This window comes from Hibiscus syriacus, unplaced genomic scaffold (genome assembly GCF_006381635.1).
Source record: "Hibiscus syriacus cultivar Baekdansim isolate YM2019G1 unplaced genomic scaffold, ASM638163v2 tig00117056_pilon, whole genome shotgun sequence".
NCBI lineage: Eukaryota > Viridiplantae > Streptophyta > Magnoliopsida > Malvales > Malvaceae > Hibiscus > Hibiscus syriacus.
The window spans coordinates 4,271,446-4,298,152 of NW_024063539.1; the positions used below are offsets into that span (position 1 = coordinate 4,271,446).

General features: G+C 35.6%; 2 protein-coding genes and 1 pseudogene across 2 annotated transcripts in view; all 3 read right to left on the reverse strand.

The window, feature by feature from the left end:
- Positions 1-2,503: 2,503 nt before the first annotated feature.
- On the reverse strand, positions 2,504-8,391 carry LOC120198241 (annotated as a pseudogene).
- A 76-nt stretch (positions 8,392-8,467) lies between these two features.
- On the reverse strand, positions 8,468-15,183 carry LOC120198242. The gene is made up of 6 exons (XM_039199595.1): positions 13,911-15,183; positions 13,364-13,674; positions 13,052-13,198; positions 12,414-12,899; positions 8,728-9,120; positions 8,468-8,599 (listed from the first exon to the last, which is right to left on the reverse strand). Exons 1-6 carry the CDS (start codon positions 15,181-15,183, stop codon positions 8,468-8,470), a joined length of 2,742 nt encoding a protein of 913 aa, XP_039055526.1.
- An 891-nt stretch (positions 15,184-16,074) lies between these two features.
- Positions 16,075-26,707, reverse strand: part of LOC120198525 (protein ESSENTIAL FOR POTEXVIRUS ACCUMULATION 1-like) — a 33,795-nt gene continuing 23,162 nt past the window's right edge. Inside the window, exons 2-6 of the mRNA XM_039199836.1 lie at positions 20,355-20,992; positions 17,493-20,172; positions 17,029-17,222; positions 16,873-16,932; positions 16,075-16,602 (exon numbers count right to left, since the gene is read on the reverse strand). Of these exons, the coding sequence (XP_039055767.1) occupies positions 16,217-16,602; positions 16,873-16,932; positions 17,029-17,222; positions 17,493-20,172; positions 20,355-20,919 (3,885 nt within the window). The 5' untranslated portion in view covers positions 20,920-20,992 and the 3' untranslated portion in view covers positions 16,075-16,216. The remainder of the gene's footprint in view (positions 16,603-16,872; positions 16,933-17,028; positions 17,223-17,492; positions 20,173-20,354; positions 20,993-26,707) is intronic.

A 26,707-nucleotide genomic window follows, 5' to 3' on the forward strand; every position in this document is an offset into this window, starting at 1 on the left:
TAAGAAATAAAATTGATAACTTTAATCGAATATAAAAACAAAATTATCATTATATTATGAGTTAGGATCCATTTACACCCAGACTTTTTTAGATGAGGAAAATCAAAAGCTAAGATTAACTCATTATTTTTTACCCTCCAATGAATATCTTCTCATTCTACTGTTAATTTTAATTATATATTTTCACTCGTCTACGATCATAAATTTGTGTAAATCTAAAAGAATTATATATATATATATATAAACTCTTATAATTTATTTATTTTAGAAACGAGCCTTTGTCATAAAAACCTAAATGTTTGTTTTTTTTCTTATTTTAAGTGGATCCCTTTAGATCACCTTAATTTCGATAGCTCACCTACTCATCAATAATGAGGCCTTCTTCTCCTAATTCTTTTCATTCCATCGCCAAATAATCGATAAGAATTCGCAAATCTAGGTGGGAGCAGGTTTGAAAAAAGATCGTAGAGTGGTCCAGATTGGGATCCTGCCTTGCCCACCTGACTCCAATCGCTTCTCTGAGGTCAGTCCCATGGGATAGGATATTTGCCTTAATTGCTCCTTCCTCCCCTTTACTAACTTCTCTGTGTTGGTTATATTTGGCATTTGCAAATTATTTGGGTTCACCTATTCTTCTTGTGCACCATTACTTTTATTTATATTTTTAAAAATAGAGCTAAAAGCACTAAAAAACTTAAGTAATATTAAATAAGTAGTTTTTAGATATATTTTTAAACATTCTTTACTATTTTTAATTTTAAATATTTTTAACATTTTATTAAGTTTTTTTTATTTAAAAAAGTATATTTTTAATATTTTGAGTTTGTTATAGTATTCTATATTTTCTTACTCGAGGGTAGAGATGCACATAGCCGGATTTAAATTCGATCCGGATCAGATAAAAACCGATCCGGTTTTTTCACTAAGCCAAAAAATCGGTTTATAAAAAAATCGGTTCGGATCATAACCAGTTTGGAGGGCCGGATGATGTAACCGGTTTCGGTTTGAAAAAAAACAGTTTTTTTAAAAAAACCAGTTTTTAATCCGGTAAAAAATTCAGTCATCCAATTTTTTAAACCTCAGACCGGATTTTTTTCCGGATAAAAAACTAGTTTTTTATCTGATTTTTTTCAAACCGGTAAAAAATCCGGTCTTCCAATTTTTTCCCAAATCGGTTGTACTATCCGGTTTTAAAATATCCGATCCGGTTTAAAAAAAATCAGTTTTTTTTTCAAATCCGATTTCGGATATTTTTTGCGTAAAATCGGATATTCGGATTTTTTGTATACCTCTACTCGAGGGTTACAAATACTCTTAAATTTTCCAAATTAAAAAAAAAACAGTCAAATTAGTATCATACCATGCGTACCATTTTAACAAGTTTAATAGCAACATTAATACAATAGCGATTAAGACAGAAATTACTAATTTATACAAAAGGTTTGATTAAATGCATTTTCTTTTTTAAACTTCCATTAATAATGCATAAAAAATGCGTGGTTAACAGAAGCTTTAATTGATTTTTTTTTTCTAAAAAAAATCGAAGACCACTCCTTCAATTAATCAACTATCTTTGAAAGTGCATCAACTAACCATTAGTCTAGTGGCACACGATTCACATTATTTTAATTCTCGTTGACACTAAATTGCATATATTATAACCCTAAAAAAGTTGAGCAAATAAACTTGCACTAATCGTCTTTTCATCTTTTGTTATAGTTTATTACCATGCAATTAAATTTATTCACATTAATATTTTGTTCGAGCTTTCTAGATGAGTTTTAGATCATTTCTTTGTATAATCTTTACACAATTTCAAATGACTAATTTATTGTGCTAATGATCATAGGGATACATCTTAATTATATGTTCATTGTAATGTTGGATATTATCTCTTTTTTCTTTTTCCAATAAAACTAGTTGCTTCTTTTTATATCAGTTTTTTGTGTGTTTATGATTTCAGGTTTTTGTTATGGGTATTTATCATTTCATAATCACAATGGGATTGAAAGATTATATTCTCCAACTTTTAAAAGTTTTCTGTTTGAAAGATTATATCACACACCCAATCCAAACTCTTGGAAAAACAAATAAAATAACAAACGCAGGACAACATGGTATGGAACTTCAACTTTATATCCTAAGGAGTTATGTTTGCCTTTTACTGGTGCATATTGATGTAAGTGTAAATGAAATAAAATAGCATAAATGTTTGACCCTGATTGTCAGCAGGTGTTGAAAATCTCACCTCGCATTATATCAATTGCTCCATGGAGTATCGCTCCGGACCTAAGTAAACACCCGTCTTCTCTAAAAGACCAACTGCTGCTTCTCTTCCATATCTCGAGGCATAAAGCTTCAGGTACTCAAAATCCTATACCCGCAGAACAAATCTATAAACATAAACTGGTAAAATGGGAAATTAACAATTACATTTTGTTCGATTTTATTTCTAAATTTAAAATAAGCCGAGTAATGTGAGGAGCACGGGGCTCACACGAAATTTGCCTTACTGCAAGCCACTGAGAATGCGCTCCAGTCTAAGTGAAGCAACAGGTTGACTTGAAGATGAGAACACCTCACCTGGGTAGTATAAAACGCCGTCACCTGGGGGGAGGCCTCGCCTAAATCTTATCTGCACAAAGACATATTTTGCGTTTTCAGGAATCTTTTATTTTCTTGGAAAGAGTTCAGAGATGTCATGGTGGACTTGAGATGCTCAGTGAATACCTCTGCACTGGGAACTGTTGCCTTCTCGTAGCAATTGGCACCCCAGTACAGAAAACCGGTTCCACCTTCCTTCCATACACGCCACATAACAGCACGATGCTGTGTTCCTCGCATTCCCAGATGCCAGTTTGGATGAGGGTCAGATGGACCCATGCAAACGTATGTCCACCATTCCTAACATAAAACCTCATCTCATCAATATCACATTTCATAGTGCTCATAACTTTGATGCTTTCGTCCTAGTTATATTTTTTTACAAAATAAAAAATATATATATAAAATCTGCAACTTCAGAGCACACTGTCAAACACTTGTAGGACAGAGGCACAACTCAACCAGTTTAAGTACACTAAACATTTCAACTTTCAAGGAAGAAGCCAATAGGAACCCCGCTCACTTCACTAGGACGTAAGCAAGTAAATAACATTTTAATCCTAAAATCTTGATCTGAGGAAATATTCCCACCAAGAATCATAAGAAAATGATTGATTTCAAGTCATAACAAAATAAATATAGAGACCTTGGTTAGGTTGACCCCGTTAAACAGAAAGAAATAGGCAAAAACCAGTAAGCATTACCTCTCCATTTTCTACATGCAATTCAGAAATAACATCTTTAACAAGATCCTCCCGATTACCAAATATCCATTCACTGCACACATAAACAAAAAGTTCACTTGTTCTTCAGACCAAGGAAGAACCCTTTGAGCTATAATAAGCAAGAGATACCTTGTACAATAGATTTGAGTGTGAGGGCGTAGGAACTTTGGCACTTTTAGAAAAGCCTCAAAAGGAGTTGGTGCAAGAGGAGCATCACTTGGTCCTGCATGAAAGAAGCAAACCAGGTGAACCATCGCAATAGCTAAGAAAAAGATGCCTTGCTAATTCTATAAGGTCAAAATAGCAACATGACTCCTGAAATACATAATTTCAATAATATAGCACGCCAACTAGAACAGCAAATCAATAAGCCTTTAGAAGTCAGACTATGACCATGGCACCTCTTTACCACATGCCGAAGTGACCAAGTATCCTGAGAAAGTGAGAAATTTTTTACTATCATATTGGGTGGTTACAACTATCTGATTCCTCATACAAACAGTTAATAAACAATTACTCAAGGGCAAATTATGATTTATGAAAGAGGTAGCTGGAATGCTAATAGAAAACTTCAACAAAGTGGAGCATGAAATCTTACCACAATAGTAAGTGGTTAAAACACGAGCATCAGGAGCATAAGCATGAATCCCACTCGCAATGTTGCATAGAGATTAGTATTGTTCCATGTTCAATGGCTGCAAAAAGAAATACATTCTCATCAGTGTATCAAGATTACCACACTCAATTTGCTGATGACTGAAACACCACCAACTACTGGATATACAATAAAAACTATAAAAGATTCCTAGCACAACAAAAAAAAGAATTAAGATATAGAAATGTAGAGACCAAAATAGTGAATAGAGAAAAACTGAGACACCGTGTCTTTCATGGACATTATAAGTCTCACTAATAGGGCATATAACAGCTAATTTTTCAGCCAATTCAAAATAAGATAATACCTCATCCCATAGGTAAAAATAATCTTTCTTCCAATGATTTTTTGTCCTCAGTATCTCCACTTCTTTCTGCAAGTAATCCTTTGCTGCCTCATTACTGTTGCGCATCAATAAGCATGGCTAGCCGTGGGTCTGAAAAGAATTCATCTGATTTTGGATGATCCGCTGCAGTAGTAAAGAGGTAAAATATATATCAGAGGGAATAAGTGGAGCCAAACACAGCTGTAAAAGTAGATTAATGAAAATTCACTTTGTTACCTGGCCAGGGAGATGTGTAAGTCAAACCAAGCATGCTATCACCCCACCTACAGAAATATGGGCTGATTCTGTACTGAAGAAGCCATTTAAAATACTGCTCCAATGCATCATACCACTCATTGCTCCCATGTTCGACACCAAACCAATCCTCAATTACAGTATCAGATATCTAAATACATGGTTAAGCAGACAACATGTTCTCTAGAGAGAAAATGGAACACCTATAACTTTTCATCAGCCATTCCAAATATAATCTTAATTTAATTATTAGACATGGGTAAAGTGAAGACTAAGAACCCTTTAGTCTGTGTTCTCAGTCATAAGGTGACAGCCTACGAATATTATTAATACAGAAAGAATTCAACTTAACAAAATGCAGGATACACCAAATACAGCAGGAAGTGATGGAGTTGTTGGAACAACGACGTCCCAAACAGTCAAACTTAACTTGACTCGTATAGAAGGTTTGATATGGGATCTTCATCCATCATATCAACTGATCCATTATCCGAAAAGAACTCAGAAAATGATGGAGAAAGAAGAACTCTTCTTAAAGATGTAGTTGCAGATTTCACTCTTCCCACCTACAAAGCAATTAATGATATGAACAGTTTGAAAAGAGAATGGAAATGTAATAGAAATTCCAAAGATGAATAGTTTTGGATATTCACCACTTCATCCAATGGCTTTCCATCTATAGGCTCCATAGCATCAACAATTATGAAGTTCAGTGAATAGCTGATGCTTTTCAGCCTTGCCCAAGCACTGTGTTGAAGATCTGAATTATAGGTACAAATTCTTGAGATTACATGCTTATAAAATATGTATGAGATAATATGGGAAACACTACTACATTCATACAAAAGTCATACAAACTATTAAGCACAATCTTTTTGCAGATGCTATTCATTGATTTTAGTGGACAGAACAAAAACTAAGGTAAACAGTGTAAAAGAGGAAGGAGTGCTACTCTATATCAGCCATCATAGCATTAATGATTATCTCCCCTTCATATATGCCTGGAGGCTGTGCATTTGGCACATCTATTGAAAGCTAAACAGCACTTGTCTCCCTGCAGCAGGGGAAAAACAAGCACAACCCTCTTAGTGCTGAGCAATAAGGAGCCACTTGGTATTCGCTCATGCCACCAAAACATGCACTATGAGAACAGAGTCGTACCCAGGTTGTAGGCTTATTTGGCTAATTGGAAGATCAAGAGGTACAAGAGCATCAGGTACACCCAATATAGGAACCACTCGTCGCATTTTTAATGATTCACCAACAATCAACCTGCCAGCAGCTGAATATAGTGAGAACATCATCTAAAACCATCACAAACAAAGAACTGAAATTTTCTAGAAACTAACCGATCACCAGATGCCGAGCATAAGTCACAGCATTGAACTTGCACAATTCCAGCAACACTAGAACGACTCCAAAAGACTTTTGGATGGATAGCTATTTGAACACTTTCCCTCTCATTTCTAGCTGCCAGAAGGTTTATCTTCAAGATTAAAAACATCATTAGTAGTCAAGAGAAATATATACATTAAAAGAACATCTGAGTCATTTATTGTGGTAACCCCCCCCCCCTTAAATTTGTTCTTTGTAACCCTTATGTCCAAAAACATAACTAAAATCAAAATAGAGAATAAAGAAGAATAGTAAAAGCAATCAATTATGTGCAAAAACAGTGTTTATTTCAGCCTACACATTAAGGAAACATAAAATTATAATACACACAAATATTGTGATATCTATCTGAAGTCTGCCCTATAGACTATAAAGATACAAGGATGAAGACAGAATTGAAGAACAGTGGTATGGATTTATCTATTTGGATGAAAACGAATCTCAAAAGAAACAATTTTCCCTACACAAAAATGAACATATCAACGAAAACGAGCACAGTAATTATTAACTATAATTTGATATACAATCATGTAAATCTAAACCAAAACAACAGCCTGTCACTAGTGTTTGCGTGAATGTGGTGAACAGAGTTGTAAGCATGCTCAAGAAATAAGAAGGTAAAAAAAAAGACTATCCAAATCTACCCCTTGGACCAGCATGAATGTATTCCTAAAACGAATTTCTTATTAGATAGTAAACAAAAATAAATCGGTGTGGCAATGACTTACAGGCTCCAAATTTCTAGGCACTTCTTGTGGTCCAACATTTGCTGTGCTGGGGAGGCACCACACATGTACTAAATCAGCAGTATGAACTTCTGTGGGGTCAATTGAGCCCTTGATTTCATATGAGACATGTAAACCACCATCATTCCATCCATATGATGTCCCTTCCCCTACAACACCTTCAACTGGTGGAACACACATATCTTGCGAATTTCCTACAAAGTTGTACAATTCCAAATAGAGTACATTAGACCAATATACTGATCCAAAATTTATATTTGAAATGTTGTGGAAGGTGAAATTGGCAAGAAAAAAGTTACGAATGAAAAAGAAACTGTTCCACTCTGTCGCTTGGTATCACACTAAAACTCAATTCATCTCAATAACCAAGTTAGAAGAACCCAATTCGTTTTCTTCGTTAAATGAACCCTTAGACCCAGAACCCGATTCAGGCCCCTCAACATCTTGGGCATCTGATGTATCGAAATCTAGGTCTTCAGATAGTGATGGATTCTCCGAAATCGATATCACCTTCTTCAATCGTTTAAACTTTCTTTCTTGAATAGGATAAGATGTCTCGTCGGAAGGCAAAAGTAGCTCCAGATTCGTCTGTATCCATGTCGGAGGTCCTTAATTTTCTGGATCAGTGGCAGAAAAGAGAATGTAATGGATTTTGCTTTTGATTGATATAGAAATGCCGATAATATTAGAGATTTGCAGATCTATTGTCGGTGAAATTTTGAAAATGGGAGGTAACATGAATTAAGGCGCCAAGTATTTGTTTTAAATATTTTGTTTTGGTTTGATCCGTGTAAACTGAATCTGAACCGCTTAAATTTGTTTGGTGAGACCGTACGCTTCTTCTTCTTCTTCTTCTTTAATGGTAAACTACTTTTTTTTTTTTTTTGATAAGATTTTTATTATCCAACATGAAAGTTCAACAAATAACAATCATCCCAAGTGGGAGAATAAACCCTTATTTACAACAAAAGATAGATTAGTCAAGACCTCAATGGCTACAAAGAATAGAATTAACATGATCAGTCCTATTAATGTCCTTATCACTAAGCTGAATATGGACAAAATCATTGATAGACTTAAGAATTTGATATGTTGTTCTTGAACCACTTTTAAAAATCTTTCTATTTCTCTCCTCCATAATAAGTAGTTAAAAACGTTCCAGGCAATTCTTAGGATAATAGAAAGTAAGGATTTACCCTTCCATTTTTTAGCAGCACATTCATTCCTTGAATTCCAAGTCCCGTGTGAATCTCGCAAGTTGGTAAGAATCATGATAGAGTTCCAGATAGAAGAAGCATAGAAACAGTTAAAAAAATAAGTGGTTCCTAGATTCTGGTTCATTATTGCAGAGGATATAAAGCTGGTCATTTGAGATTCCCATTCTAAAAAGTCTATCACGAGTGGGAAGACGGTCGAGGATAATCATCCAATAAATCATACTATGTTTGGGAATGTGGAAAGGAAACCAGAGCAATTTCTACCATGGAACTTTTTCTCTGTGCTCCCTTAATTCATCCCAAATAGCAGAGGTTTTAGTGATACCAGCAGAAATAATAGGAAGGGCCTGAGTTCTAAGTTTGAGAAGCTTTTTAATGCTCCAGCTAAAAGAAGAACTAACATTGATGTCACTTAATTCACTGTTTTTAATAATATAACCGTGAATCCAAGCAACCCACAGAGATCCATTTCTCGCAAGAAGTTTTCGAATGAGTTGAATCATGCAAGCTTTGTTCCAAGAATTAAGATCCTTCAAACCAATGCCTCATTCAGATTTAGGGCAGCAAAGTCTATTCCAGCTGATCATGGCTCCTTTGGCAGCTTTATCGGATCCTTTCCATAGGAAACGAGAGCAAAGCTGCTCAAGACGATTGATAACCTTATGGGGAAGGATGAACTGTTGAAACCGGAAATTTACAACACTATAGAGGACATTTTTTATAAGTTCAAGTCTTTCAGCATAACTTAATGATTTTCCAGACCAATGGTGAAGTCTAGCTTTGAAGTTGTCAAGAAGTGGAAAACAGTCTGTTTCAGTAAGTTTCCTAGTGACCAAAGGAACTCCAAGGTATCAGTCTTATTGACGTTAAGATTAAGGCCATACAAGGAATAGAAATGGCTAAGAACACTGGAAACACCAACAATAGACTCAAGATTACCTTTGCAAAAAATTAGAAGATCATCAGCAAAAGAGAGATGGGTGATTCCTAGCTTCTTGCATTTTGGATGATAACCAAAAATTCCTCTAGCAGCAGCAAGATTGAGGATTTTAGAGAGTATATTCATAGCCAGGACAAAAATAATAGGAGATAATGGGTCTCCTTGCCTAATTCCTCTCTGACCTTTAAAAAAATCCAATAAGAGATCCATTAAAATATATGGAGTATCTGGCTTCTCTGTAACAAGCTTCAATCCATCCTATGAAAGTGTGAGGCAGTCCTATGGCAACAAGAGTAGAAGAAATGAAGTCCCATTTTAGAGAATCAAAGGCCTTTTGTAAATCAATTTTTACAGCAGACCTTGGGGAGATGTTTTTCCTGTCATAGTCTTTCACCAGTTCTTGAGCAAGAAGGGTGTTGTCAACTATAGATCTCCCTTTCACAAAAGCAGTTTGATTGAGATTAATAAGATCTGGCAGCACCAAAGAGAGTCTTTTTGTAACACCCCAACCCGTATCCGACCCGGATACGAATCCGAGGTGTCACATTGACCTTTTAAAACATGTACTTGTATAAAATAGTGAGTAATTTAAAATTTTTATAACATATAAATGACTAATTTACATAAAAGACATTTTCATTATTACAAAACCAATCAGAGCATGTATATTTCACTTATTATTTACATATAACTATTCGAAACATTTATAAAATTGTTCATAGCTTAAACAATAGATTCTTTTGAAAACATGCCAACTAGAACTTTATATACTAAAATACATATTATTCACACCTTTTCTGATCTGACCTTTAGTAAGGATAACTGACCTGTCTTGCTCCACATTGCTCTTTACTCTTCTCGAAACCTACGTGTAAATCACTTACACGCTAAGTCAAAGACTTAATGAGGCATATAAACATATAAGGTAGACGGTAACTAATAATCATACCTAAACAATTAATACTATCATTTCATATCACTCATACTTTTACATGTAACAAATATATACATACATATATGTCATTATCATTCATATCTCTTATCTCATGTTCCTATGATCTCTTATGTCCATATCATATAACATATATCATAACCAATTGCACATATACATATCATGTAATGTAAACCATATATATATACTATCATAAAACACGTACACCCAAGCAACTATATTATCATCTTCATTTCTTTCTTATTTTATCACTATCATTGATTCCTTTCATCATATGGTCTTATAAGCTACCATTTGTACAATCAATATCACACATAAAATTCCACAAGGAAACAAACATATTATCATATCATGTTATTAATATTATCTATTTAATAGCCCATGATACACATGTGAGACCTAAAGATATGCGAGTACATAGAGGTTGTGCACTAATGCTGTCACCACAACTCATATAATTGCACCGAAGTGCCACGTAGAATTGCACCGGAGTGCCGCGTAGAATTGCACCGTAGTGCCATATAATAATGTCCATAAGGACCAGATATCATTCCTTAAGAATCATATACATATACTAGGGATCAAGTATGTGTCTCACCAGACTTCACACATGTTCCAAAGAATACATATATGTCCCGAATGACCACATATCATTCCTTAAGAATCATATACATATGCCAAGGATCAAGTATGTGTCTCACCAGACTTTACACATGTTTCAAAGAATACATATATGTCCCGAAGGACCACATAGACCCTCGACTCTTGGCATGCCAACTATACCCCTAACTCTCATGACACATAACATGGGCATTATCTTTTATATCCTTTTACATATTCATGTAACCATATCATATATTCATATAAGCTCATGGTTTCATTCACATATACATGTAATCACGTAGTTCATGTCAATTCTCATATGAATTCATATTCATATAAACATAGGATTCACCCTCATGTATCACATATACTTTCTCTTTCATATGGCTCATAACCTTTCTCATGTGTTCATATGACATGTAAATCATTGTCATCTTATCATGTTTTCACATAAACATATCCTCTTACAATACATACAAAACACATCAATACCTATATTCACATAGACCTATCATTTCATTATCCTTATTATTATTCTTATCATCACCATTAATCCCTTTTACTTACCATATTCATATCAATAACACATATACTCATGCACACATATAAATCATAACAAATACATACTTCTATGAATTCATGTTTTTACCATTGGAAATAGACTTATCACAAGTCTTATTTTCCCTTGAACCTCATATACTAGAAAATGTGCACTCACATTAGCTTTGTTTTGATTCGATTATAATCCTTCAATTGATTCGGAACGGGATCACGTTCTATATCTACATCATCATACATAGATCTATATTAGTATTATAACTAATATACTCTAATGGTTCACTCTTTAGACTAAGAGAAAAGGCAATTTCATCTTTTAATGAAGGTATGCATCGATGCACTACTGATGCATCGGTGCATAAAATGCATTCGATGTTTGTTTATTACTGGGATGCATCGATGCACTACTTATGCATCGATGCACGAATTGCATTCGATGTATTTATTTTTAAAAGAGTGCATCGATGCACTTCCTGTGCATCGATACACCTTCAAACGATTTCTGGGTTTTAACCTTGATACATCGATGCACTATGAATGTGCATCGATGCACTCTGCCCAGAACCTCTTTTTGAACCCGAAAATTCATTCTTTTTGGATTAAATCCTTCATATTTCAACCCATTTCATATTCCTAACTTTCATATACATACTTAAACTCATTAATATTCATTTATCTCATCTTTAACCTTAATATCCTCTCCTCTTTAGGAATTTCAAGAATCATACCCTATTTTCCACATGTTTCAAATCCAATTCTAACACTTAATACTTCTTAATTAAGCTGATGACAAGTCAAATTTAGCTTCAAGTTCAACTTATCAACTCCATTCTGGAAATTCACTCTAGAACTCCAAATCTTTAATCTTCCCTAACTTATTTATCTTTTGATTTTAAGATAACTTAAGCTTTCCTTAAGCTTAATTATCACCTAAGAATCATAACCCAACTTTTAATTCAACAAATAACCAACTAATTAAGAAACTCACCTTTGAGCTGGAGCTTCACACACAAAGAAGAAAGGAGGAGAAGAGAATTCTGGAAACATTGTTTCCCTCATTTCCCACGTGTAATATATATATATATCCTCACTATCACATTTTTTTAATTCCTTAAATGATCAAATGACCATTTTACCCTTTAGTTCCTTTAATAATTACTAACAACTTTTAGGAAATACTTCCAAATAAATCACTGAACTAATCCATTCTTCTACTTTAGTCACCAAATTCTGAAACTTTACAATTTGGTCACTAACCCATAGTTTGGGATGTTACACTTTTAACAATAATTTTTGTGATAATTTTATATACCACTGAACAACAAGAAATGGGTCTGTAATCTTTAACTTTGCAGGGGTTTTGAATTTTAGGAATCAAGGCTAAAATGGTGGAGTTAAAAGCTTGGTGAATAGTAGCCTCTTGAAAGAAAAAAGTTACAGTATTGACAACATCCTCTCCTACCACGGACCAAGAGATTTTGAAGAACATAGGAGTGAATCCATCAGGGCCTGGAGCTTTGTCATTCCCTTTACTAAACAAAGCTTCTTTTATCTCTTCAGCAGAAATAATTTTAGTAAGTTCAGTAGCAGTCTCAGAAGGCAGAGAAAACCGAAGCAGGTTTTTTAAGAAATTAGAATCAGAAGGAAGAACATTAGGGTCAGAAGTTCCTAGTTGTTTCTTGAAGTAATGAATGATCTCATTTGCCATATCATCATAAGACTCAAGTCTTTTACCCTCATTGTTGATAAGAACCCTAATGGTATCTCTTTTGAGTTTAGAGGCAATAGCAGTGTGAAATAATTTAGAGCATTTGTCACCTTCTTTAATCCATCTCACCTTTGCTTTCTGTTTAAGGAACATGAGTTCATTATCCTCTAGGGCAGTTAACTCCTTTTGGACATTAAGTTCTTTATCTAAAGAATTCTGCCCATTTAATGTAGAAAGTTAAATCAGCTCTAGCTCATTTCTCTTTTGCTTTACTCTTGCAGAGATGTCACTATAATTTTCCTTGTTTAATTTCCTCAAGCAAGGTTTTAAACGTTTAAGTTTAATGAAAAGTTTATGCATAGGGTTACCTTGAGTAGGAATGTGCCAGGAGGAAAAAACTTCTTCAAGAATGTTTGGGTGCTTGGTCCAGAAATTAAAGAATTTGAAAGGCTTAGGTCTATTGGTTTGAGTCTCTTTAGAAGTCCAGACCAAAGCCATACTGTGATCAAAGGGACCTGGAGCTAGAAATTCAACAAAAGATCCTTGAAAAGAGGAGGCCCAAGGAGGGTTAATTAACACCTTATCCAGTTCCTAGCAAGAAAAGTATTCTTTTGCTTGTTGCTCCAAGTGAAAGTGGGGCCAAAGAAATGATGATCTTGGAGAGATAGATTATGAACTACTTCTTGGAAGTCAAGCATATCAGTGGTAGAGTAAGGTCCAAGAAGATGAGAGTCCGAGCTTTCGTTGGAATGAAGGAATGTGTTGAAATCACCTCCCAGAATCCAAGGTTGAGATCCATATAAGGATTCAAGATAATTAAGGTGCTGCCAAAGAGATCTTCTATGGGAATCACTATTACTGCCATATATGGAAGTGATAATGAAAGAAGAATTATTGTTGAGGCATTTGACAGTAATGCTCTGATCAGTAGAGAAGCAGTAAGAAAGGTCAATGCCTTGTTTCCAGATAATCCAGATTCTGCCATTGACAGCTGAATCATAATTAGTAATGATATTACAGCTACCTAAAGATTTTAAACAGGCCTGTTACAGCTACCTAGTTTCAAACAGACAGAGAACATCAACATTGAAGAGTTTAGCTCTATTCAGGACCTTGTTCTATTTTTGAGGATTGTTCAATCCTCTTATGTTCCATAATGAGATAATCATTTAGAGATAAAGGAAGAAGTGCCCTCTATATTTTTTCCAGGGGTACTTTTGATCTTACTGATATGGTATTTCTTTTTAGATTTGAGCTCTTTGATGAGTTTGGCAACCCCAGCAGCAACAGGCCTTGCTTTCCTGAGCTGAATCTCAGAGGGAGGTGAGACTTCATCCACTGTGGATAGAATTTCGAATCTGTTTGATGAACTTCTAATAGTTGTTTTGGTAGGGATCTTAATTGGCCTACCTCTACCTCGCTTAGGAATAGTGATAGAATCATTTATTTTGGGGGTAGTTTCAGGAAGTAGTTCAGGTAGATTACCAATAAATGAATCTTTTCTAGGAGTAGGGATATATGACTGAGCTTTAGAATCCTCATTTGACAAATCAGTAGGGATCATAGAATCGTTTTTAGAAAGAATTGTTTGTAAAGAAGATCTATTTCCAAAAACATGTTCTTTACCCTTGATAACATCCTGTTCTATTGAAGAGGAAGATTCAGGCAGAGAATTTTTCAGGGAAGGATCAGACAGTGGAGTATGCAGGGAATCTGATTTTTCTTGAGGAGTTTGATCAGTATTGTCATTTTGGTTATTTTTTATTCTCCATATTTTTGTAGTAGTAGGAGCAGAGGAAGATTTAACAAAACATCCTTTATCAGAATGTCCAAAAGTGTTAAATCTCCTACATCTATTAGGAAACCAAGGGATGTCAACATAGATAGTAGTTTTAGAACCATTTGCAAGCATCACTTCAACAGATTCGGGCAGATCATCTTTAGCCCCTATCTCGATACATACCCTAGCATATTCTAGCCTATATTTGGAAGCAGTGATTGAGTCCATAGAAATGGGTTCTCCTAAGGCACTGGCTATGTAACTAAGGCCTTCCTTTGAATACAGTTCAAGAGGAATATTAAACAGATGAACCCAAAGCGGCAATCTAGATAAGTCGAAATTCAGTCTTTGAAGATTAGGTTCCCATTTCCTAAGTATTAAAGGTTTATGGAGAACATGCCAAAGGTCATTGTCTAGGACCCAGTCCCTAGCTGAATCAGAACTGAATGAGAAAATGTACAGATTATTTCCAGCGAGACTAACCTGTACTCGAGCCCCTTGTGCAGGATGATTCCAGAGCTTTTCGATGGTTCGTTGCAGAGTAATGAAATTTGGGGAAGCACCTAGGAACTGCCCAACCAGAGAAGACTTCCACTCTGCCATTCCAGCCTCAAAGACCTCAGGAGGAGGTTGAACAATTAGGGATTCGCTATTCTGATTTAGGGGAAAACAGGTCAGCTCTTGATTTGCTTGACACCCAAAAAGCTTTCTCCAATCCATACCAAAAGATGGAAAGAACAACTAAGAGTGAAAACAGACCGGAGATCAGAAAGAAACGCCGGCGACGCGACGGGAAACCCAGGTTCCGTTAGTCCTGCTAACGTGCACCTAGAGAAAACGTTCCTTTAGTTCCATTTTAGTTAAACCCACATTATTGGTAAACTACTTTTAGTGGTCATTGAACTTCTAAAACCTATTCATTTTAATCACTTTTATAAAACCTATTCATTTTTATAGTATATTTATTTTTTGCATATTTTAAGAAGACAAAATAAAGATTAAAACATAATGTTTTTCAAATTAAATATACACATCTTTAAATATCTTATAAGTAAACAGTACCAAAATTATTTGACGAATTAAAAAAATTGTTAGACTTAAAAATACACCTTTATAAAAGCAGAGCCCATAGAAACGATCAAACCATTGTAGGAGTAAAGAGAAAAACATAGTGCAATGACCAATAAAATTTGTATTTAGGGCTAACTGCACAAATAGCTCTCAAAGCCATCTACCACGGGAATGGGAAACTTGTTCAAATTCAACCATCTGCATTCGATGCAAAGTCTCTTATTCACCAGCGAGCAATGAGATGCATAATGGCTTTTACTTGTTCGTACAATGGGAAATAATACCATGGAAGAAATCTGCTTCCCCACCTCTATTTTTGTTATCAAGGTTATACGGAGTAAGATGATGTAAATCAGTTAAAAAAAATAGAAATCAGCTGGAATCAAAGACTAATTGATGAAACAATTAATCCAAATACTACCAATACATGTAACTCTTTTTTTTGTGATCGTTGCTACTCATAAATAAACCTCTCCCATAAAAATAAATCACTTTTACCGCAACTGACATCCAACAACAACAAAAAACGCTTGAACGGATTCAATTGCCCCTGCTATAAAAGGTTAATTTTAAGAGGGAAAAGAAGCCCTAGCTGGACATTTACAAACAGTAATGTATTTACAACTAACCCCACATCTCAAAAACCAGTTATCATCTCTCAAAACGAAGTCATGGTGGTTTATCAATCTTCTACCGCCTGAATCTCGCCCATCATAATCCGGTTGCTGACCACATTGAATCCTAAAACAACCGGACTCACCTTCTTTCCTTTCTTTCCTTTCTTCTTCCCTCCTGCCTTCAAAGACCCATCTGGGTCGACTCCGTCTTGGTTGGGATCCACAGCGTTTGTATTGCTGGGATTCGCATTTCTGGTTCCCAACTCTGTGAACTTTCCGTCATGAAGCCTTTGAAAAGCAATCTCCAGCACATCAGCTGCTAGCAATTCCTTATAGTTGAGGAATTTCTCAATGAACTCGTGATTCGGATCAAATGATCCAAGGTTCTCTACAAGAAATATCTCAGCCTCGGATCTAGACTGCTTCAAACAAAATTCCAAGAAACTTGTATCTAGCAACAGAATAAAAGAAAAGTGACGAGATTAATATGCCAAAAATAAATGAGCATCAACCAGCAGCATCATATCTAAGCAAAACTACAATTATTGCTTCAGAGAGCTGGGACAAGCAATGATGAAAATGACATCACCTAAGGATTGAAAAGAGAAGCTCAAATCAAATATATGTTATTGGCGCTTTCCAATAGAAACAGGATATACAGACATTGTCTTCTACCAAGAATAGGCATATAATTTTGGAACCTTGTGGCAAAATAGCATACCTTTTGACCCAATAAGCCTAACACATTCGCTCTCGCACCAAGCTCTGAAATCCATTGCCTCTGCATGATGGTTAAATGCATTGTCATGTCTGACGTGTGAGGTAGCCCAAAAAAGATCATATGGAGACCATTATTCATCTTATTAAAATGACTTACCAGAATGTTTGTTCAACATATCTCTTTTCCCTTTAAGGGAGGACTGAGCAGAGGCAGCAGAGGATGACAGAGTGCGCTCAATAGGCCTGGCACCTACCGACTTTTGCCGACTAAATGACCCACTTGCATTTCCTTTAGTAGGAGTGCTTTTGCCTCCCCAGCTGCCCGCATTCACTAAAAGTGGGAAATCACCTCTGTTTAACCACAAAAAAAGTTCATGCATCCATTTAGTGATCACCAATTGATCTTATTAAATATTAAGTCAGCAAGGATAACCTTTCTAGTGCTGGCTATAACAGTTCAAATAACAAGAACCCAACTTTACCAACTCCCTCAGTCTGGCGAGGCAGGAAAATACTTCACAAGAGAAAAAAAAAATAGTACATGAAGGTGTGTGTGTGTGTGTGTGTATTCTTTCTTATCTAAGAAGGGGGAGGAAGGGTGGGTAGGGGAAAAGAACATACTGCTTTGTTTCTTGCTTTGTCTGATCAATCGGACCCCAAAATAGGTCATCATCTCCTTTATGTTTTGATTGAGATGCATGAGAATTAATCTGGATCGGAGAGGCAGTCTTTGATGGTGGAGACACAATGGACCATGATGAAACAGCAGCAGAAGCTGGCTGATTTGGTTGGGATTTATGAATTGTTATTGGACTCGTGGGCTGGGCAGAGGAATTCCTCTTCTGCTCCTTTTGTATGTCCCTTAATGATGTGGGTTTAGGAAGTTTCTTAGAATCAGCAGACCATGCTGGACTGAGGGGAGGGTTAATTTGCTCCTCTTTCCAAGGAACAAAATCTCCCAAAGAAGGACCTGAGGGAATTGAAGGCAAAACTTCCTTCTTCAGCTGTGCTGGACAAGAACCTTTGCCTTTCTGAAAAGTACTAGCATTAACAAGATGCACATCGGCAGTACTAGGAGGAACTAAAACTTTTGCTCCAGTGCCCTTTGCTTTGGACTTTTTTCGGCTCTTTTTAGTTTCTTTAGCCTCAATGAAATTGTCATCATCGACAGGTTCTACATTTGTAGTGGTAACATTGCCAGAAGATGTACAAATAATGCCAGGAACATCAGCATCTCTTTCCCTGGATTTTGCCAAAACTTCTTCTGCCAGCAGGTCATGTAATGGGCTCTTTTTACTCGTTGGATTTAAAGGACTTTCAGATTTCACAATAGCTAACTCAGCTAAATCTGCATCTCTTTGACTTTCTCTAGAAACTTTGGGTTCTAAACTAGACACAACCCCAGCCCACGGAGTTGACAAATTCAAAGAATTAACAGAAGTAACCTCTGATACAGCCATCTCCATTTGAAACTTCATCTGTTCTTCCTGTTGGATTTCCAATAATGACTTTGGCTTGAAACCAGGGGCAGGTTTCCAAGCACGTACTGCAGCCTCTGCACTTGGGTTCTGCACTGGGAAAGAACCAGAAAAATGAGACTCATCCTTGAGTTCTTTTGTTTTAACATCAACCATTACAATGTTAGCAGCTGAAGTGTTTACAGCATAGTGAGAATCCACGGGGGTCATACTGGATTTTTTCTGTTCTTTCTTCCCAGGAGACACAACATCAATGTTATGTCCAGCAGTGTTAGTGTCACCAACAACTGGCGTTTCAGTTTCAGTTTCAGATGTTTTCAATTGCACCAAAGAGGAAGAAGCTTTTGAATGTCCCTTTGCAAGGTCAGAAGTTTGTGATTTGTTAGATTTTTGCTTTCTAGACTTCTTTTCAGAAGTTTTTCTTACCTCATGAGCTTCAACATTCTTAACTTCTCTCACCACAGAAGGCTGATCATTGCTTCTCTCTCTTTGAACTTTCAGTTCATTGATAGCAGCAGTAGGTTGAACATCCTCATTAGGTGTATCAGTTTTACAGGTTCTAGCAGTAGCAGTTTCATGGTGTTCCAAGGTTCCACAAAGTGCATCATTCACAAGGGGTACAGCTAGTACAATTTCATCAATCTTCTGAACAGAGTCCTGTGGCTGCTCCACGGTAAGAGCATGGCAGTCAGAAGCCATCTGGACGGGTAGGTTTACTTCCAATGAGGGTGAGTTTTCAACTATTGTTGTCACTGGCAAAGATTGTTGAATGTCATTTACCAGTTGTGGTGCATTAGTGCCCAAGCTCTTCTCAAAATTGATACTACTGTGCATCTCATGTGGTAGAAGCACAGGCGGGGATCCAGAACTGACAGCATAACTCGTATCCCTGGAAACTTGTGATGGCAGATTCATTAAGTTAAATGCATGTTCACCTTGGGTGTCTGGGATCCATGAACCACTCTGAAGAATATCTTGTGACGATGGCTGAAGTCGACTGGGATCCATGGATGAATTCCCTGTTGATAGTGTAGTCTGTAAGTGTCCATAAGAGGGTTCACCAACATGCTGCTGAGATTGATGTTCTTGCAAAACCTGTGAGAGCAATTGTTGTTGCTGTAGCAACTTTTGTTGTTCCTCCAGTCTCTGTTGCTGCTTCAGAAACATGATCTTTTCAAGCAGCAGCATCTGCTGTGTTTGTTGTAATGGTGTCTGGGGTTGTAGCTGCAGCATTAAATACTGCTGCTGCAACATATTTAGCAGTTGGGAGTTTTGACATAATGTTGACGAGATTACATTTTCAGGTTTTAAAATGCCAGATGGACTATCCATGGTTTGACCAAGCAAACTAGTCATGGAAGATGGGGTAGGTGTTTGCTGCCTTTGCTGATGGATACCGAAGGGCACTTGGGTAGGAAAATTTTGAGCGTTATGTAGCTCAATCTTATCTTGAACAGGATCCAAAGCACCTTGTGCAGGAAAATTTGACCAAACCCCAACACTATAATTTACCGCATGAGCAGACCGGTCAGGTAATCCTTGGAGGATGGACATCAAATCAACAGTTTGTGGATGAGGTGGCTGAAGAGTGTTGTCAGTCAATGATGTGAGAAGTTTTGCTTGAGCTGCAGGAGACTCAGAGATTATATCTGGCTTGGAAACCAAAGATGCAGCATCTCTCCCCGACCAATAAGGGTAAGGTTTGGGTAATGACATCTGCCGTTCAAGATCCATTCTCTTGCCCAAGAGATAGAGATCACTCGCACTTTCTATTCCAGATGCTGGAATGCTACTAGGATTATTTGGAAGATATCCTTGTAGACCTAAAGCAAAACCATACAAGACATTAGGTAGGTAGTTTGAAAACACCATAAGAAAATTTGATTGAACTGTAGAGGGGAGCTTTATGGATTAGAACCATGTAATACTCTACCTTCAGAGTTCAACAAACAAAATTATATACTATAAATAAAGAAAAGAATGTATCTGTATGTAATTACCCAACCTTGGGATGGATTGTTCATGCCGCCGGACATGAGCGACTCCAAAAACCTATTTTCAGCTTCTGTTGCTGGCCTTGGCTCATTGCCGATTATATCAGTATCACTTGCACCAGTATGAACTTTCCCCAGGCTACTAAAATTTTGCCTGCTTGAAAAATCTGATAGTTCACCCAGTTTTGACACACAAAATCCAGGTGGTGGCCGTGCTTTAGCTCGTAAGTGGGGCATTACATCACCAAGTAAGGCAAATGGTGAGTCCTTCGGTGCACTTGCAAGCTGAACTTCCAAATCTATCCCAAAATATCCTGCCTCAAACCAGCCTATGATATCAATCCCAGAAAAAGGGCCTTGAATTTCACCTTGAGGATCTTTGTAGCGAAGGATAAGGTCCTCTGGGGCAGGCAGCATCCTAGGTTCGGGTTCCCTCTCCAAAACACCGGACAGTTGCCTCTTAAGTATGGGATCCTCACTAGATTGCCAATTTACTCCATCTCTAGAATAGGATGAATTTGTCACATTACTTTCTCGTTGATTAATCATATCTTTCCATGGTTGTGACCAGCTCATGTTGGGGGTTCTTGACCTGACATCATTTGGGATCTCCTTCCAATCCTGTTTGACAGTAGGTGATTGTTCCCCAGGATTAACAGGTTTAGTTACTTGTATACTTGATTCCGTATCTATGGGCACCTCACCACCCTTTTTGTAAGGACCACTATTCTCCACAGCTGCAATAATGTATATGAATAGAGATCATTTCTCGTGTAAAGTAAATGCAATTCAAGAAAGGAGAGTAATGTATCAAATCTACAGAATGCAATGCAGTGAGTTGAATTTCAAACTACAAGAAAGCTGGCATTCAACGAGGACAAAATCCTGGGAACAAAAACTAGACAACCAATCGATTGGACACGCAAATGCAAATACACAATCCAAAAAATGTAATTACCACCAACCTAATATCAAAATTCAACTAGCCTTTAAACCAAAAACAAACATATTCAAGTTGGCTACCTGAGTCATCTTTTTTGTTCCAACCCATGAAGAAGTATTTATTTAGTACAAGTACCCATGGAACAAAATCTCATCTGTTTCAAAGTTTTCAGTTGAGAATACCTTACACATCAAATGAAATAATTGCAAGATGGTTGCCAGAGGTGATAACAAACAAAAGCTAAACGAATTATGTAATTATACCTTCAGACTTGAATTTAATATCTGGGTATCCCTTATGCTTTTCAATCTGTGAATAACTGCTGCTTGGAATGTCAGGACTTTCCTCTTTAGAATCATCAATGGCAGTTGGTAAATCTTCTCTACTGCCTGTATATGCATGTTCCAGCAGAAGTTAGACACTGCCTCAAAATATACACAAACTTACAGCTGAATATATCTTGAATATTTTGAATACCAATCTTGTTTCGTCTTGAATGAGTAAGCTCTGTAGAGTTCTGGCTGACAGGCCCATCTTTAGGCATCTGTGGAGCACCACTACTTGTAATGTCCCCTTTGTCAATTCCCTTTAGAACAACCTATCAAAGAAGCAGTAAAATCAACAGCGGACACTAAACCAAGGTTTACCATCATATATATAAAAAATAGAAAAATACCCTTTCCTCGGGACTAGGAGCACAAAGAGCTAGAGGTTCCAGTGGTTCATTCTGCGTAAGAGAAGGCACTGATAAAAGCTCTTCAACAAGTTTTTGGTAAACTCTCATGTCAGTCCTCATATATATGTCAAGCAATTTTTTCCTACCATATCTTAAAGGGGATGGCTCCCCATGGTCAATATCATGCTTGTCAAATATGTTTCCTAGAGTTTGATGATGAGAAGTTATACTGGCCCCCGAGTTTCCACTAGAACTTCCCCTTCCATGGCTACCAGAATATGATGAAGGGTGGGGACTTTCCCCATGTCCCCGACCATAAGAAAACGTGGGAGCCTGCTTGCTTGGAGTTTGTGTTTGGTGATGAAGAGGCTCTCCCCTTCCTCGACTTTGAGAAGAGGTGGATCTCCATGGCCGATGACGATCACCCTCCCTCGCATCCTTTCCCTGACTGGAAAGATGAGACAACCCTTTGTCAAGAGGCATTTCACCATCTCTTACAGAGTCAGTCCATTTATCTTGCGACCTTTCATTGTTTCTATCATCAGGCCCCCAGCGTGTGTTCCATTTGCTCTCACGCTTTTGATCATAATTTGATTCCCTTTTATCAGTCCACCGCTCCGTGGGGACACGGTGTGCTTCTCCAAATTGTTTTGAAGGCAAGTTATCTGCCCATCGATCCATCCTACGAGTTTCACCAAGCTCTTTATCACCGTCCCTCCAGTTATCTTTGCGCACAGATGAATGGGCGTCTCGTTCTTCATCACGCCAGCGGTCTCGCCGACCAGATTCCATATCAAGCAATGATGGCCTAAACACATCCTTCTTTGGGGTATCATGCATCCCCTCGCCATTTCCCAATGACTTCATGACTTCGGGGCGACCTCTATGAGCTAGATATGGGGCAGGATTACTTTCCTGTATGGGTGATTGTAAATTAAGGGGGGAAATGATCTAAGATTGCAGGAATATTAAACAGAACAATAACTGATTCTTGAGATGAAAAAGGACACCACAACACGAATCATATAGCTAACACAACAACAATAATAACATACCATAGTCCCTATTCCAGGCTTACTCTCCCCTGGCTTTGAAAGAAGCCATTGTGGTGGTGAAAGTGGAATATGATTGTCAGATCCTTGAACATCTACATTAAACAAACAGAAACATCAATTAGAGACAGGCATATATTCAAGCAAGTATTTAAAATCAAAATGCTTAGTCCGATACAATGATGGTGAAATATAGGTACACCATAAATGATGCAAGCCCTAACTTTGTTGGGAGAAAAGAATAACTTTTCTGAGAAATGTTCAAATTTGCCTCTTGAAACTTTCACATTGATCTAGCATTGAATAAGAAAACCAAACACTCAAACAAAACAGAAAACACATGCATTAAGACTAAAAAGACATCTTTTAGGAAGTTTGTTTGACTTTCAAATGAGGCATTTCAAACTAATAACAAAGCAAAGAAATTTCTCAGTAGAACTTGTTCATGAAGCAGCTAACAATGAAAAAATTTACGCAATCAATTGTCAATACAAAGGGAAGGTGTCATTTGTAAATGGAATAGAAACTATGTAATTTTATATAGAATTAATACCATAAATCTTAGCATTTGAATAGATCAGTGAACGAAAACATGTGTAAGAAATGAAATTGAAGAAATATTTGTAATACTAGTTTTGAGTTGAATTTATCAGAAAAAACTGAACAACTTCAGTACTTCCCTATCACATCTTACTTTTCCAATTGAATATATATATCAAGTACAGTAAGTCGCAAAGTAAAGTAAGCCGAGGCAGAAGCTCATAGAAAAGAAACCAAAAACCCTAACTTCGAAGCAGACAAACAAAAAAATAAAAGTAAAAAAACAGCAACCTCGTAAAAAAATGAATCCATAATAATGCCATCAATTATCAAAACGAAAAGAGAAAAGTTGGACATGGAAAGAGTTAGGGTTTTACAAAAAGACGAAGGAAAGAAGCCGTTAATCCTTAATGCTAGGGGGAGAGACGAAATCGGAGAGGCAAACTACCTTTGGAGATCGGAAGGGGAGGGTTGACGGTGAGGTGGCGGAGGGAATCAGAGGCAGAGGAGTGAGCCATGGACGACAAGTGAAAGAGAGGTGGAAAAACCAAATGGTGCTGTTTTTGTTTGTCGTTCGTTTTGTTTTCCCTTTGCTTTGGAGAGGGAGAAATATAAGTTAGGTGAAAAACAAAAACAAAATATTAGCAAAAAATGGTAAAAAGGTTAAAAAAAATAATTTGTGGAAATAATGAAAGATATGTTTCGGCTTACGTTTAGTGAGTAGAAAGTAATTTGCTGTCCGACTATAGTTACTGTCTTAAGATTATTATCCATTTGGAAGATATTTACGCGCTAAGAAGAATTCGTGCATTGCACGGTATCTGGATAAGCTTGCAGTGGCTTGCACGCGATATTGTTAAGAGATGAGATATGCACTGGCAATATTAAGGTCGAAAATTGGTACGACCCAAACGATTGTCGTTTTAAAGGTAGCTCTCATAAGTTTCGATATTATGATTATTTTTTTTAAATTTGTAATAATTTGAAAATTAATGAAAATAATTTTAAAATACCATATAAAAAGTATCGATCGTTTTAATACTACATATTATACTCATGAAGTTGGTTAAAAATATTTCATAATAAAAAATATATTGATAATATTGTATTCAACTAATGATTATAGATGAAGAACAATTTCTTTATGAATTACATGTTTGATTATAGTATATTAAAATTCATAATTTATAATTTTTTAAATATATCCAGACGAAGAATTTTCTAAATGAATTTTATTTTTATTAATTTCAAAATAAATATATTTGTTTAGATAAAAAGAAAAGAAAATTTCAAAATTCATAAGAAACTTCAAAAGATAATTATTACTCAAATTGTATATTCAAATTTCATCTGGATTTTTTTTCAAAATTTATTATTATTTTATATTATTAAATACACATAGTGTCGTTATAAAATCTTTATTTATCAGTATTTTATCGTTATAAAATATAAAATCATTAATCACAAATTAAAAAAAATTAAAAGACTATATGGACCAAAGATATTTTCAGCCATTTTTTTAATCTTTTTTATTTAAAATTTAGCAACACACGTGAATAGAATCTGTCAAGACTTTTCGAATGAGATTTTAATCTTCGAAAACCCATACTCTAAACGTTGAAAAAATACATTTGAAATTTTTAACGAAGACATTTTTTTCATTCTGAAAAAGGAAAGTTATTACAATATATTTTTCATTCTTAAAAGGAAAGTTATTACGATATAAAAATGGAAATAATTTTTTTAAATGTTAATAATATAAATATAAATAAAAGAAAAATACAAAGTTTCCTAAAATATTCAAATGTTGGAAAAATTATTGAATGAATTGATGTTATTTATAACTAATTAATAATAAATCACGTCATTTGGTGAATAAACTTAATTTTTTGTTTAAAGTTACATCTATTCAATCGTACATATTCAACAATTCTCTTTATGAAAAAATTAAATCATTTCATGAAAATGTTAAGCTTTTTCATCAAAAGGATAAGTCATTTAATCAAAAGGTTACGTCCTTTCATCGAAACATCTTAACCCTTCAATCTATTTCCTCTCCTTATATCTAGGTAACTTGATGCACAATTCTAAGACATATCACGACATAAGTTGCAAGACACAATTCACAATATTAAATTAGAAACACTTAGAAAATTCCTTCCAAATTTGTTCTTTCTGGTAATAGAGAAATGCAAGATTGTGTTCGATTAATTATTACGGTTGTGCTTACTGTTGTGATCGTTTGTTGTTGTATCCTGAGAGATCGACGTCCAACGTTAGTCAAAGCACCTAGGAGATGATGAATATGTCTTAAGAAAACTGTTCATATATGCATCGACAAAAATCCTTCTTATATTTATCTTATTCTACTCATCTGATTTAATATCTACATACGAGTAAACAAATCACATTCATCTATTTTAATTATTTATTTATTTTACTTTGTTTGATTATATAATAATTTTATTTAATTTCATATCGGATTAACATTTTATCTAATAATCTTAAAATATATTATTTTTTTAATCCGATACGAAGTCAATATATAATTTTAATTTAAGCCAAGACAGAATAAATTAGAGTCATGCTGCAAATTAGATTTTAGTGCTGCAATTCAACGACACTATTACAATGGTGAAAAAAAGTCTTGGCCATCATACTCTAAACGAAAATTCCAAAAGATAATGGACTGAATCGCAACGATGTGCTTCCATATGGTTTGATGCTTCAACACTAAATTATTTGGATTAACATTGTAAAATGTTATTTTGTTATTATTTTATTATTTTATCTCTCATATTAATGTTTTCTCTACGAATTTTAAGATATAATGTATTTATATTCTTTTAATCCGAGATAAAACAAACGAGACAGATAAATGTGATCCATTGCGATAATGTGGCTGCAATTTTAAATATGGGAGAATATGGACAAGCGTTTTGTTTATTCTATATTCCGATAAGTTGTGATGTTATGTTGTACGACAGTTTAATATAAGTCTAAGGAAAAACGTTACTGGAAATATTAATATTTTTTAACATTTTCGGTAGAGCACTACCTAAAATTTTATTTTTTTCTACCGAAAATGTTAATTTCGTTACCTAAAATGAATATTTCCGATATTAACATTTCCGGTAGAGAAAATAATATTTT

Coding starts and splice junctions, on each gene's coding strand:
- LOC120198242 (XM_039199595.1), bottom strand. CDS start 15,183: ATGGATTGGAGAAAGCTTTTTGGGTGTCAAGCAAATCAAGAGCTGACC. Junction 13,199..13,363: donor ATATGCTTGACTTCCAAGAA/GTAGTTCATAAT, acceptor TTCTAGCTCCAG/GTCCCTTTGATCACAGTATG. Junction 9,121..12,413: donor GAGAGGATGTTGTCAATACT/GTAACTTTTTTC, acceptor ACACTTTCATAG/GATGGATTGAAGCTTGTTAC.